Source organism: Amblyomma mixtum, chromosome 6 (genome assembly GCF_055824585.1).
Source record: "Amblyomma mixtum isolate Tamu chromosome 6, ASM5582458v1, whole genome shotgun sequence".
Classification (NCBI taxonomy): domain Eukaryota; kingdom Metazoa; phylum Arthropoda; class Arachnida; order Ixodida; family Ixodidae; genus Amblyomma; species Amblyomma mixtum.
In genome coordinates, this window is record NC_143017.1 from 141,690,576 (window position 1) to 141,706,051 (window position 15,476).

Below are 15,476 nucleotides of genomic sequence, written 5' to 3' on the forward strand. Positions count from 1 at the left end.
CAAAGCAATAGGCTGCTAGTGTCGTTCTCACCCTAGGCGGCTTGCATGGGACAACTAAGCATGCGGAGGAGATACGGTTTTAGGGCGGCCCGTTTGGCGGGCAACGCGGCTGATAAAAGTTGCGTGCGTCGGCAACTTTGCGCTGATACCTCCAGGTCGCTGGCAGATGACGCGAGCGGCCCTTGTTAGTAGGTGAATAGGACGCTGTTATATACGCGGTATATTGGAAACGCCTGAAAAACCAAGGATGTCGCGCAAAAGATAGTGGCAGAGACTGTGGACGAAGCTCATGTCGGTGAGTGCAGTGCCAGAGAGGAGAGAGGACTGCCATTGACTTCATACAGCTAATGTCTGCGGCTAAGGAGCCCCTTTTATGTTTCGTGATTATCGGTCAACGCTCTCAAGCTACACAAGTGTAGAGCAGCTCTATGTGAAGGACTTGCATTTAAGAATCACACTATTCGAGTTTGAGCTCTCACAAAAATGCAGCTTGTTGATAGTAGGGACTGTGACATTGTGGCACGCATGACGTGTAAGGACTACCGTAGCTGACAGCCTGCAAAAAGGCGCAGTTAGCAATGTGTTTGGGCACTACGCTTTTTTTTTCGCATTAGAGAGCTCTATACTTGTTGACGTGCTTCATTCCTTTAAATGACCATATTGCCTTTCTTTTCTTTTTTTAGGGTTTAACGTCCCAAAGTGATTCAGGCTATGAGGGACGCCGTAGCGAAGGGCTCCGGAAATTTCGACCACCTGAGGTTATTTAACGTGCACTGAATCACCATATTGACGGTAGAGAATACGATTTAGTCAATGGTAGTCCAGCCATTTGTTTGAAAACTGCGCTGTCTGTTTTGGCACTTTGTCATCGACAAGATGTTTGGCGAGGCATAATGCAACTCGTTATGGGTATGGTAGAGCGATGCATGCGCAGGCAGATTATCACGTATGTCGAACCGGAATGTATGTTCTTGGTGGGTACAGCCGAAATAACAAGACGCAGACACAGAAAGGAACACGTAGAACGTAGACGAAGCTGACTGTTCTACGTGTTCCTTTCTGTGTCTGCGTCTTGTTATTTCGGCTGTACACACCAAGAATTATGAACCAACTAGCTCAGTTTTCTACTCTTTTAAAGGAATGTATGTGTGTCGAATGTCACTGTAAGGTGTCCATTCATAAATAGATGCTGGGAATGCTGATTAGTTAAACTGGCGTTTTTATCCGTGGAAGGCTCCGAAAATGTTGACTTCACAACGGGCAATCCTTGCATCACGGGGAATTCCTTGCCTTGTGTGGAGTGTGCCGAACTGACGAAAGTGCAGGAAAAGTCAGACATGGTACGTTGGAGAGCTGTACTTGCGGTCCACTTGCCTTATGACGCTATCTGTTCGGCACGATGCCAAGAAAAAGAAACGAAGGCAGCCCACTACAACAGAACTACGTGACTGAATCCGCGAAGAGGAATCGTGGGCCAGGGATTCTGTGTTCTTTTTTTTTTGGAGCTAGGTATCCGTGGATGAGCTATATTTTTATAAACCTGTTCTTACGACGCGAGTGAGGTTAAACATTGAGAGCGAATATGCCATGTGACTAGTAGTTTAAAGCGTCAGATACTGGAGCGGAATTCTCCGCAATTACTGTTACGTGCAGCGCTGTTACCTCTTGTTATTAGCTTGCCACTGCAATTGCTTTTAAGCTTTCAAGATTACAATGCATATATATATAGGAAAGGTTTAGTGCATTCGATATATCTTACCTTACAAACAGCCGCTCTAAAGCCTCTAAAAGTTATGCCTCGTGCTACCGCTAGACGAGGAGTGCTTGGATAGGATGTGCGAGATGAAGCACGCGTTGACGTAGTTTGTAGAGAAACAAAATGCCAGTACACTACTCTACTTCAGCTAAAAGCAAATGCGTGCACCCGGGGCCCATGTAGTAGTAATCATCTGAACAACCAGGCTTCGGCGAACAAAAGTAACTACATTGTAAAAACCTGCAGGCGAGCACTTGTCGGCCCTGAGTAGACTACTGCAAAAGGCGGCGCGTGTTGAGCCTTGTTGCGTTGCTGTCATACACATCGAACTTTGTGTGCGCAGAGTGCGTTGATTGACGACCGCGTATTCTATTCGGATTATCTTATGCTTCTTCATGGCCTACTAGTTATTCCTTTTCTTCTCCTTCCAAGTTGATATGGAGAACATAGATAACCCAGGTTACCAAAGCGGCACTGTTTGCTCTATGAGTGGCCAATAGGTGGCCATAGGTGCATGTTGTAGTTGTACCCTTGACTAAGGCGCTCCTTGTAATTATCCACGTGAGCTACTTCTTTGTTCTTTTCTACCAAACCTACATGTAAAATATTCCGTGTTGGTCTAAGTATTCGTCCACACACGGACTTAAAAAAACTGCGAACACAGGAAAGTGGCGATGTAGATGTGAAATGTATTTTATGCAATATAAAAAAAACCTTTGACAGAAGTGTGCTTACCAGATGGAGTGAATCAACGCATCAGTGCAGCTTGAAGTCATTGCATTTGTTGCTTCTGAGCTGCGCGAAGAAATAACAATGTTCGGCGTCGGGGCACTCGATGACGAAGCGCACATAGACCGGTCAAGAGATAGTAACCGGCTGTTGTGTTCTCTCAAGGCTGCGAGATTCCTACCCCACGGTGCGCATTGAGAAGCAACGTTTCGACACGAAAGTGGAAACGTTTAGAAAAGAAACCGACTGCTCGTCAGCCTAGAGACATAGCCCGATCAGCCACAACTATTTCAATTCGACGACCTAGCAGCCCCCTCAAGTCACCTCTGGAAAACTGCGAATTCTCCTGCTGCTCTGAGTACGTTAAAAAAAAAAAAAAACATCATTTGACGAGACTGTACACGCGGTTCTTTAAGTTAGAAAAATAATGTCTCAGTGTAGTTAGTAGTAGCTCCATGGATGCTACAAAAGCTGATTCTACAATTAAATGAAACCTTATCTGCTTATGAACATTTGCTGTAGCATCACGAGGTTGGCCAGTGAACGCATAAACTTACTTTACGATCGTAATAATTCTTCATGGTGAAATATTCTTAAACGGATGATAATGTGAAGGCTCAGAATATTAATTAAAGCTGGCGCATTATTCATAGCTTGAAATCCTGTTCGTATTTAAGTCGAAATTAGGGAGGATTTCTCTTATTCCAATGCACCACCCGTAAGAAGTACTTGAAGCTGGGCTTGTTGGTGCGTATTCGTGAAGGACACGAGAGCGCTGAACGGGGACACGGACGAGTAAGAGAACAGGACGAGCTCTGCACTTTCAACAGGATTTATTCAGGGAAGAACGTTTATATTGCCTTTGCCCTTATCCATGCCCTTAATCGCAGACATTCACCTCTCACAGGTATGCATCAAGAAACAGCATTTCACTGTGGCGAAGAACAATTCTGACGTGTCACTAATGCAACTATCACCTCAATTCTTGATATAGAAGGCTTCCACAAGCTCACGTTCTGTCCTATCTCGGCTTTTCAATAGCACTTTGCAATCAGACAGTCGAGGCTTGCAGGCTGTACGCTTCTCTTTCGAGCAGGCTTGGCAGTGGTCTGGAAGATGGCCTCTCTTGTTTAATGAATTCTTGTGTTCAAGCAGGCGCTCATTAAGACAACGTCCGGTTTGTCCAACGTACACCTGGCCGCATGTAAGCGGGAACTCGTAGACTACTCCTTTCTTGCAGCCAACATGTGGCATTCGGTGTCTGATGGTGCACTCTTGTACTTTTTTTCTTCCAAAGCGTGAACACATTCCGGCGAGTTTTCGCGGCGCTCAAAATACCACATCGGTGCCATACTTATTGGCCACCTTCTTGAAGTTATGACTCGGAAGTGTGGTGTACGTAAGGTACAACTTCCGGCCTTGGCTGCTTTTTGTCATGAGGTCGGTTGTTTCCCTTGCTGCCCTTCAGCTTTTTTCAGCAAGGACTGCGCCACGGAAAGAACCAGGGAAGCCGGGAAGCCTGCTTTCTGCAGCCTTGACACCTGAGAATCAAAGCGGGCGTGCATGGCATGGTGGCAAGACTTCTTTAGTGCGGATGCTAAGCACTGGGAAGCGATATCCCTCTTAACGGTCTTAGAATGGTTCGAATGGAAAGGCAACAAATCTGCGTGACCCAAACAAATTTGTGTCGTCAGCTAGCAATTGCGTCAAGCGACCATCCTCGTAGAGCAGAGGAAAAAAGTCCTGAAAACGTTTAATTACCGAGGTTTGCGATAGACTACGATGAAGGGAACCGTTACTAAGCAGAGGAGCATGCAATAAAAAGTTTTGGGCCGCTTTTAAGATGAGTTAAATCTCGATGACGGTTATGTCAAGGCATATTCTGCATACCACCACACGTATGTATGCGGGTATTAGACCCACACTTCCCGCTCGAGAAGGAAAACAACGAACACAGCTCGCAAGAAAACAAAGTACTCCAAATATATCAGTCGAATTACTCGAATGAGCACCTCAATCAGCCCATCTCAGCATATTCTGTTAATCTCATTTACTGACCTAATGCGGTGTCGTTGGACGAAGCATCGGGCTAACAGGCAGTGCATGCTACCCAATGCAGCATTCGTGTCAAAAACTAAAAAAGATCTTAAGTAAATTAATCCGTATTAGTTCTAAGACGACCCAGATGCACAGTAATTGCCACAGCTTATGTGCCCCGTTTGTTATCGTGCACTGTGCCTTGTATGACTATTTATTATCGTGATTATCATGATTGTTATCGTGCCTGTGCCGTGTATGACTATTAATCAAAACAATAAGCATAGCAATTTAAAACATAGTTTCGACAGGTAGATCTAAAAAGTAGAGAGTGTTTCAATCACTGGCGATATTACCAGACAAAGCCTGTACGGACACAACTCTGCGGAGGCCTGCTGCGAGGTAGTGATGCGTCGCCATTTTCCAACATGGTGTCGGCCGAGTCAGTTGAGTCGCCTGTGTGCTCAACACCGACAGTACGCTGTTTTCCCAAGCAGGCAAAGCTGTTGGCTTTAAATGTTATAGAAGCGCATCGCGTCGAGTGCGGTGGCAGTTCGAGTACAAATGCGCTCATCAAGAGGACGGCAAAACTCACGCAGGTGAGCGAGCGAACGCTTTACCAGTGGACGGCGCAGACTTTGAAGGCAGGCCGAGAGTTGTCACCGAAGAAGCGGGCTGGCGGAAGAGGCCGCGAGCGGACGAAGAAGCAGGACGATTTTGACCTGAGCGTGTTGTGGAGGGTGGTACCCAGCTTCTTCCAGAGAGGGAAAATTCCAGCTGTCGCGAAGGTAGTGGCGAATTTCGAAAAGGGCGGGAAGCTACCGGCCGTGTCCACAGTGGCAATGCAGAGGATGCTGAAGAAACTTGGCTTCCGATAGAAGAAGCGCTCTCTGAATGCGATGCTAACCGAAGCGACGCACATTGTGCTGTGTCGCCGCCGGTACTCGCGGCAGATAGCGGAGCTGCAACGCCAGGGTGGACCTATTTTCTTCACCGACAAAACGTGGGTAAACGCCGGCCACACGCGAAGTCGAGTGTGGACTGACTGCACCAGCCAATCTGCGCACCAAACGCATCAATCCGGACTGTCGACCGGTCTACAACACCCTCGTTACAAAGGTGGCAGGCTTACTGTGACGCTTTGCGGCAGTGAACAAGGTTTTGTCGAAGGCGCAGCGGTAGGTTTTCGAGCTAAGAAAAACTAAGGCGATTACTACGAGGAAATAAACGGGGAACACTACGAAAACTGGTTCTCACAGAAACTTCTCCAACTACTACCACCCGGCAGCGTTATAGTGATGGACAACGCACCATATCATTCTGTGAAGCAGGATAAAATGTCGCGGATGAGTGGCCTCAAAAACGACATACAGGCTTGGCTGTCCGGAAAAGATGTCGTATAGAGCAGTGAAGGCCGAGAGTGAAGACCGAGCTCATGCAGCTTGTCAACAACGGTGGAGGTGGAGGCGGAGAACAATACCGTGTGGACTGCATCGCTGAAGCTGCTGGCCATCTCGTTGTACGCCTGCCACCCTACCACTGCCAACTGAACCCGATAGAGCTTGCTTGGAGCGACGTCAAGGATTTCGTGGCCAGTCAGAACAAGACGTTTAAGCTTTAAGACGTGGAGTGTCTGGTTTGGCAAGGTATCATGCAAGTGACTGCTGAGAAATGGAAGAATTACGTTCAGCATGTTATCAGTGAGGATGATGTGATGAGAAAACTGTACCACATCATCGACGATGTTGTTGACCAAGGACAAGCATTTGCTGTCAACCTGGAGGACGACACAGCCAGCAGTGCTGAATGGAGTTGTGATGAGAGCAATGAGATGATCGAGCTCGTTTAACGTGCTAACGTGATTCCTTAAATGTGCGCGTACAAGTCGAGACCATTCAGTATTGTTGCAGTGAGAGTAACTAGAATGTGAACGACATCGTCTCTGGTGAGGTATGGCAGACGCCGTAGTGAAATGGCTCCGGATTAATTTGACCGCTTGTGCATTGACTTTCGCTCAGCACATGGGCCTGTTTTGTGTTTCGCCAGCGTCGACATTCGGCTGCCGCGGCACGCTGGAGAAAAAAGAAATTTTATGCACATGACAGGAACACTGAAAATAACTGACGTGATAGCAGAGGAACTGATGCTGACAGGTTGTGACAAAAAACAAACAAACAAGTCGGTTAATCCCTATGGAATGGGCGTCTGCCTGTCCAAAAACAAACCAAAGTAAAAATAAAAAGACGTCAAGTGTCACCTGCTAGAGACAGAAAGAAGCTAATTATTAGTACACCTTCTTTCACATGGATGGAGCCACCTGTCAATAGTTGGTGGGGCGACAGGTGCATAGGAACACAGCCATGTAGTGCGCGCCATCCTGATTGGACGAGAGAGCTCTACTTTCCGTAGTGCTTGAACATCTTGTGAGACGGAGTATACCTTCCACCTTTTTAAAGTGACCTTGTTACATCATCGCAACCTGCCAGGTACACGCACAGACGCCCCCCCCCCCCCAAACACACACGTACAGGTTCCCATCTGCCCACGGTGGGCAGGTGCGCCGCCTTGCACAAGCAAGCTTCGGGCACGCAAACATCAGTGAAATCTGAGATCGGGTGTCCTAGTTCTAAGTAAGTTCGCGAAAACTCATGGCAGGATTCTTGCATATTTTTTTTTTGCAGCACTCCGGCAGCATTTCCAGGTACAACTACTGAGACCAGTGCATGCTTGTTGTATTGTGTTCTGGTTTTAGTAGGTAATTTTATATTTTCTTTTTTGAGTGGTATTTATGCGCCTGTTCATTAGCGCCTGTTTTAGAGATACATATTTGAGGGCTTGCTATTAGTTGCTTGTTAATTTTTACGTTAATCTTAATGCCTTCCATGCAGTCCTTAGGTACCTTTTGTTCTTTCGTTCTCGTTTGTCTGCTTCCGAGAACGCTCTTTATTTTTTTAAAGCATCACCTATTATAATGACTTCGGCGGAAAGTCTTCTTAATTCAAAGAAATAAATAAGACAGAGTATTCACTGTTCCACTGTTTATGGCTTGGACTCGAAATGTAAAAATTGATTGTTCCGCATTAAGACAGTAACCTGAAATGTAACGGCTGTGACTGGAACTCCAAGGCAGCAAACTATGTACTCGACCTGCGCTGTTTGAGGTTTTCCCTGAGCAGTGTTTAATACTTAACGTTCAAAGATTAATATTTCTTAAGCATATGGGAAGGAGCGTCGTATCAGATTTCTCTGCGTTTTTCATCTGCGTGCCGCGGTCGCGGCGGTGCAGTGGCGCTGGCAAATGCGAAGAGTATCAACGGGTGCAAGTGCAAGAAAATATAGGCGGGCGACAAATACTTTTGCCAAAGAGTGCGCCGTTTTGAATTAAGTTTTCAGTTAAGAGAATTTACTCCGCTTTGTGCAAGAAATTTGTGGCTGAATTTTTATGCAGTGAGAACAGAGAGTGGCCAGATGGACGTCTTTTGAGAGGACTTTGTGCAGTTTTATTTGCAGATTTCGTGTTGACGACATCTGGTCAACTTACTAAAGGTAGGCACAAATGGACACCTCCACTGGGATCAGCACTTTGCTGACGCTGATCTGGGGGTGTTCACCATTGGTTCCTCTGACGATATCTTGCACTGAAGCATTTAGGAAGATTTCTCCTGGGAGAAACAATGTAATAATTAGTTCTGCGTTTCATTTGTGAGCGCTACGCACTGCGTAGGATACTGTAAATTTCAATTCATATTTTTATTTACCAGAATACTGGACGGCCTCCAGGGCTAAAAGTTGCAGCCAGCAACTTGACTGGGCCCTGGAGCCGTTTACAAAGGCAACAGCAGACGTCGGTTCCGAGCAGCACAACAAAAATATTCAGAACGCTATGAACAAAAATGTGCAAAGAAATAGAGACATGGTAGAATATTTGTCATTGCAATCATACTCTCATTTACAACTGTGAAAAGTGTATTCGTAGTTGCTTTGGCGATTTGAAGGTTACTTGTTTGAGTTTATTTAGCAAGACTGGTAGGTTGTGTTTTCATGATTGCAGTTTGTACTGAGTGCGAAAAAATGGAACGAACCAGGGTTGGGAAATTCGAGTTAAAGAATTAGCTCTAGGCTGCAGCAGCGCTAGAGAAAGAAAGGAACTTTGAGTGTCATGTTGAGAAAAATAGAAAACATGCAACAAGCGATGTTCATAGTGATGGTCAAAGCTAACAATATTATATTCTGCAAATAAATGTCTTGTTGTAGACTGACGGTCAATGTTAGCTATGTTACGAATGTACCTTTTTTGAAGAACTATTATTTTGTCAGTATTTGCTCTTGTCGTGCTTGCCCACACTAAACTACAGTAGCTCATGTGCGGGGCAAATAATGCATTATATAGTTGAAGTTTAACCTTTTGGGGCAAGAAAGCACGACATCGAGATACGGCTCCAGTCACTGAAGAAATCTTGTTTGCAACATAGTGTATATGAGTGTCCCAACTCAAATGGCAAGAAAAATACACACCAAGAATTTTATGAGCTTCCACAAGATCAATACTTCTGCCACGAATCATTAGGCACCTTTCAAGAATCAATTTCTTATTACGGGGCTCGAAATAAAATAGCTTTCGTTTTCTGAGCGTTTATTTTCATGCGATTTGACTGGGACCAAACAGACAATTTTTCAAGTACATCATTACAATGTAGCACAAGATCATTGGGATCGTTTCCAGAAATAAGGACACTACTATCATCAGCGTATATGATGAACTGAACACTGTTGTCAATATGAATTATGTCATTTATAAACAAGTTGAACAGAAGCGGACCTAATACACTTCCTTGTGGTACCCCACAAAATATTGGATGTAAGGATGACTGTTCGTTCTTAATGCAGACAGACTGGCTTCTATTGCTGAGATACGACTTAAGTAAAGCATGAGGTTTTCCGCGGATGCCATATGAAGTGAGTTTTTCAAGAAGTATGTTATGATCAAGACAGTCGAAAGCTTTGCTGAAATCGACAAAGAGGCCCTGCGTGTATGCTCCATTGTCAATGCTCTGCAATGGGTTGGGATATTCCAGTCGTTGTATTAATGCCATAACATTAGAAGTCCCATCACCGAAAAAACACGGCGTAGTTGGTCATAAAAAAGAAAACGTGGTTACTAATAACATTCACTTATTTGATGACCTCACAGCGTCATGCGACATGGCCGAGTCCTGCTTGGTCGATTGGGTGTGGGTGTGTGACGTCATGAGGGTACGTGACATAGCCGGGTTTATCAGTTGCGCTGGTCACGTGACATGGCTGATGGTGTTGGCGGGACAGTTGGCAGCTGCCCATGGTTGTGTGCAGTCGTGTCTAGAAACCTCCGCTTATGAGGTCTGAATTAAGTCATAATCAACACCGCGTGTGTCTGCCGCGGAGGAAAATCCAAACAGTCAGATAGGCCAAACGCACGAGCATGTGGCTGAAGATTAGGTACCGAGGGCAGGGGAATGCAGATATCTTGCAGTTAGATAAACAAAGTGAAGACATACATGGAAAAGTATAATCTAGGTACCATAAGGCGAAAGGAAAGAGCAATGGAGCGAAGATGCATACAGCTCTTTGCAGTTCAGCAATTATGGAGTTTTGAGAAGTGTTTGGAAAGGAATAATGAAGTCACGGCTTTCTTTTGAGACTATAGTATGTTGCCTAAGGCCAGAAGTGCAATCGTGGCTCGAAATAAACCAGAGCTTACCATTAGACGGTAAAACCACTTAGATAGTTTAGAGGAACATGGCCTGGACGTCACTTGAAGCGTGGGCAATGCTGTAACATATTGTGTGAAGAACGACTGAGTAAGATGAACGAAAACCTACGGGCAGCTATATGATACACATATTTCGCTGCACATAACTGTGACCTCGAATGTCTGACTACATTGCTTACTTACCTTTCATAGAAGGAAACGCAATTGAAATGATGTAAAAGTGCGCTACACCACTTGACTTTCAAACACAGTGCTGCAGAGATAGCGGCCACCGCACTTTCTCGGGGCATTTCAGTGACAGTCGGAAGCAGCGCGGTGGTCTCTCTTACCTGAAAGCGTATCTTATTTCGAGATCCTGATGAAATCGTCAGTACTGATTTGCAGGCGTTCAATTCCAAAGTGCCAGCCGTACCGATTGCTAAGATAAATGAGCATGAAGGCGTTCGCAAGATGGAAAAGTAAAGGGAGATATTGGTACGAAAATAGAAGTTCTTTTATTTGAAGCAAACTTCAAGCGCGAAATTGCAGAACCAGCCAACAACCCAAGATGTGTACAGTCACAACTGGAATGAAACCAACACCAAACGTAGGCTCCGTCACAGTTGACTACCAGCTGACTGCAAGCACTATATACGCAGACGCGCACCGAAAGTATTCATAATAGAGCTAACAATTTTTTAGGCGTTCTGTAAATAAGTCTTCGCTCACAGTAAAACGCCCATGAAAGCTAAAATATGGAGAGAAAACGTACACTGTCCTGCTGTCGTTAAATACTTTTAGTAAACAATTAATTCTGGTCTTTAGAACCTTATCAGTCATATATGTTACGTGTTCCAGCTAGTTTTGCGTCCCTATGTGTGGCATGTTTTATGTTTCTTGGACATATGCCCAAGAAACTGATTGCATCTCAGAAACGTTTCCAAAAGGAAAGCCTTTTCTAAAACTGACTGCAACCAAAGCAGTTGGCATGTGTTCTGTTCTGGTAAAAGACATTTCTAAAAATGGTCGCACTCCCATTTGGCTCTAAGAAAAACACTACTGAAAAACGCAGCTGTTCGAAAGGAATAAGGCTTGTTTGAATGGATTCCCTAACATACAAACAGCCAGTTGTCTTAATAATTGCGACCATAGCTTACACTGAGAAAAATATTCGGTGGACAGCATAGTAAAGGCTATATAAGACCAAACTTAATTGCTCCGTCAGTGTAATGATAGCTCTTCAGTGTGAATCAGTGAGCAGAAAACGGACAGTGACGCTGCTATAGATAGTCACGTTAGGGATAGGAAAAGGGATAGCAGCTACCACCGTTTCGTTCAGTGGCGATAAATGAAATATTTACAATGTTCCGGAAGCTCATCTGAGCCTCGTGGACGACATATTTAGCAAACGAATATGTGTACCATCGTCTCTATATCCGGTTCTCAAGGCACTGAGGTATGATAACCACGCTCTCTTCGAGAACCGAAATACTGTCCACTAAAATTATCGTGGCGATAGTGACAGAAATCAGTAGGTATCTCAAAGATTTCCACAGCTTCGATACACCACAGAACATGCAGAAGTTTTGTGTACTTGTGCTTTTTTTGGCAAAAAACCAGCTGCCTCTTGAGCAATCAATAAAGGTGCAACGCATTCATTAACATCGCAAATAAAATAAATAAATAAGACAACACCCAGCCTCCACGCTTCGCGTACGTTTCATGCATGTCGTGGAAAACCCATTTCGTTTAAAGGGCTTGTGATTTTTCGACAAGGCGCCGGTGCATTAAAATGGCCTGTGAGCGCTAAAACGCGTTCGTTAGGAAACACTTCACTACAGTGTCATAGTCCTTAAGGCAAAGTCTTCTAGACGCACATAAAAAAATAGCGGCTATCTGCCGGCTCAGAAGTGTCCCGAATAAAAAAAAAGGAAACGTTGAGCAGAGGCCCGGGACATGTTTGGCACCATAGCACGGCTTGGTTGCGCTTAGGACGCGCAGGAATGTCATTTTGAATGTCTTTCGGAACTGCGGCAAAGATTTTCTCTTTCATTTCGCTGTCATCTCGACGTCTTTGTCCATCGCTTCTAGACAGGCCGATGAGTCAGTCTTGCCGAACAAAAGCTCTATTTCTTCTAGACTTTTGCCTTTCGTCTCTGGAACGAATATTATGAACAGAACAAGAGATCCACCGAGCAGGACTGCGAACATCCAGTAAGTTCCCGCGGTCGTTATGAGCGTCTGCAGGTCGTCGTATTCCTTTGTGACCAAGAAGGCGAGCGCGAACAGGAACGCCGTGCCGACGCCCGTAGCGAAACCTCTGGCCCGGAGTGGAATCATCTCTCCTAACAAGACCCATGGCAGTGGGCCCAGGCCGATGGCGTAGAACGTGAAGTAAATACCAATAGTTACAAGAGGTAGCCAACCGTAGGAATCCAGAAATTCTTGACCTCTAGTGCCCTTCAGGTGAAAAGAGATGCCGAGGAGTGCCAGGCTAGCGCTGGATCCCGCAGCGGACACGATGAGAAGGATCTTGCGCCCGAGCCGGTCAGCCAGCACAGTAGCGATGAAGAGTACAACTACTTGAAGCGCACCTACAATGATGGTACAGTCTTCCGCTGATATGGAGGTTCCCGCGTCTTCGAAGATGTCTTGCGCGTAGAAGAGAATGACGCACACAGCGGACGCTTGCTGCATGAACATGGGCAACAGCGTGCAGAAGAAAGGCCTGTAGATGTACGGCATTGTCATGTCTCTCAGTGAGAAAGACTGCACGTTGGACACACTCGTGCTGAGAGCATCCAGTTGCTCGGCAATATTCGGACCCTGGTAAAAGTGGAGAGCTGCGATGGCGGCCTTCCTACGTCCCTTCTGGAGCAGCCAGCGTGGGGATTCATGCACCCAGAAGAGGGCTACGGCCATGATGACGCTGGGCGCGAGGCAGACGGCGGCCAGCCAGCGGTAGGAGAGGAACTTGCCCAGGAAGAAAGTAAGCAGAGTGCCTACGCATAGGATGGCGTTGGCGCCCGTGTTCAGCAGGCCGCGGATGTTCGAGGGACTGATCTCGGAGATGAAGACAGCGACTGTTAGGGCTGTTATGCCCACGGCAACGCCTGTTAGTACACGGCCAACGAAGAGCAACGCTGTAGAAGGCGCGAAGATGATGCAGAGCCACCCGGCCATGTACCAGCCAGCGGCGGCGAACAGCGTAGCACGGCGACCGACCAGGTTCACCAGTTGACCTGCGTTATTAACAAAAAAAAGTGTGCAATTAAACAGCGTATTTATTTTGTAACGTGCATAATTCAGTCATAGCTACGGCTTTATGGTTGCTAGAAAAGCTGCTAGGTTATTAGTTCGGAACAAATAGTGATTTGTCTGTTAATTCATAACTGCGTCTTAGTTTAATCTGTTTACAACGAAGTGAAAGGGGCCCCGCGATTACTTAGTTATAGTCATAGGATTTGTTAAAGCCCTTGTTGACCTAGCTTCCAAGAGGAGTTGTCATTCCTTTCTTTATATGTTGTTTCATTATAAACCACTTGTTTTTAACGAGGCTTGACTACATACTTATTCATTTGTAGCGGCGCCAATAACCAACCTGTTCAAGCAGCTCCATATCACGTTAATTTGCGTTCGTTAGAACTTCAACGTACCGAAGCCATTGAGTTTCGGCTAATATTGTGTTTATACTTAAAGGAGGTAAGCGGAGAGGCGGAAAAAGCGAGACGTCTTACATTTAGCATTGTCTTCATCTAGCATCGCTCAGAGTGCAGTAAACAATGCGCTTTATTTCCTTTATCCCCGGAAAAAAGTCAGGCCTTCTATAAGCAGAGGTAATCAATATGCTCGTGTTGTAATTCAAGCAGTAAAAGTAATGGCGCAGCCATGTATTGCAAAATGTTGAGTCACCCAGCGACTACTTCAATCAGTTGGAAGTGCCGCCTCCTCCTGTGTTTTTCTTCCTTGGTCCTCACTTTGCGCCCTAAATAATTCAGAATGAGCTTAAAACAAACCTTAAAACAAACAAACCAATATACTTTTCAAAAAGTGCCGCTCAACCAGCCATGCACAACATGCACGCGTAATAATAGCCCAACCAATTAAAATATACAGCGTCACGCTCCTGAAGAAGGCACCTATTGTTTAAGAACATTTGCTTATTTAGAAGAAATATGTACGTCTCCTGTAAAATGCAAATAAGCCAAGCTGTTTGTTTTACTCCGAGTAGCAGGCCTTTTGTGGTATCCGTTGAATTCTTGACTTCGCAGAGGTAAAGACGATTATCCCTTTAACCATCAGTAGATTTAGAGCTTGGCTTTGCATACCAGGTTACACAGAAAGGCTAAAAAAAAAAAAACAGCCCTTGCGCTCTGTACTCAGAGGGAGTACGTACTCGGCCTAGCCCGAAGTATTGGATGCCCTGCATAATCACTGCCTTTCTGTTCATGTGATCTCAAATTTCTGATAATCATTTATATTAAATTTCTTGCATGGTGGAGAGCTAAGATTCTCCAGTTCGCAGAGAGGAACTCAGATGAAATTTACGCTCCTTGCAAGCTGGCTGTTCAAAGCTGCACCGACGCTCAGATATCGAAATTATGGTTGGATACAGTTTTTTCAACCTGCATCGCAGTTTGATTCTAGCGCAAACGTCGCTACATCCCGGGCCAAGCCTTAGTTGGCCAAAGTGCCCAGTAGGGTGGTTTGTTGCCAAGTAAAATGCATCTTCTCGTAAGTCGATAGGAGGAGCTCGACGGGAATCTTCGCATTCCGTTTGGTCACATTCGGCTTGTGTTATGGTGTTCAGCGCATGAAGCCTCATTTACATTGAATCGACAACTTATTTTTTATTGCTTGCGCTTTGCGCGTTAAATACATCGCCTCGCTGTCGTGCTGCGCCGGCATGTATGAATGCGGTTACTGCCCTCGCAGCGCTTTTCGTGACGTGTCGAAATCGGGCACGTATCTGTAAGGTCGGCACTGCCTTTCATGTCTGTTCTAGAGAGCGGACACGGCTTGCTACTCTTTTTTTCGCCCGCAGTCGTCGCTTAAGTTGTCACTGATAGAGCGACGGGCGAGCTCCACTGAAGTGAGCGCGGTTCGATTGTTAGGCGCAGCTGCCGCTCTGTGCGACCTTCCTTTTGCTCGCTAGTCATATGGCGCCTCTGAGAAAGCGGCGTACAGAATTCCGCACATGTTGTGTTGTGGGTGCGGTTCGGTAGG

General features: G+C 45.7%; 1 protein-coding gene across 3 annotated transcripts in view; it reads right to left on the minus strand.

Annotated features, from left to right (window-relative positions):
- Nucleotides 1-10,746: 10,746 nt before the first annotated feature.
- LOC149340647 (facilitated trehalose transporter Tret1-like) overlaps nucleotides 10,747-15,476 on the minus strand; it is a 68,493-nt gene continuing 63,763 nt past the window's right edge. For all 3 annotated transcript variants that reach the window (XM_089549479.1, XM_089549480.1, XM_089549478.1), the window contains exon 3: nucleotides 10,747-13,492. In XM_089549479.1, the coding sequence (XP_089405605.1) occupies nucleotides 12,300-13,492 (1,193 nt within the window). In that variant the 3' untranslated portion in view covers nucleotides 10,747-12,299. The remainder of the gene's footprint in view (nucleotides 13,493-15,476) is intronic.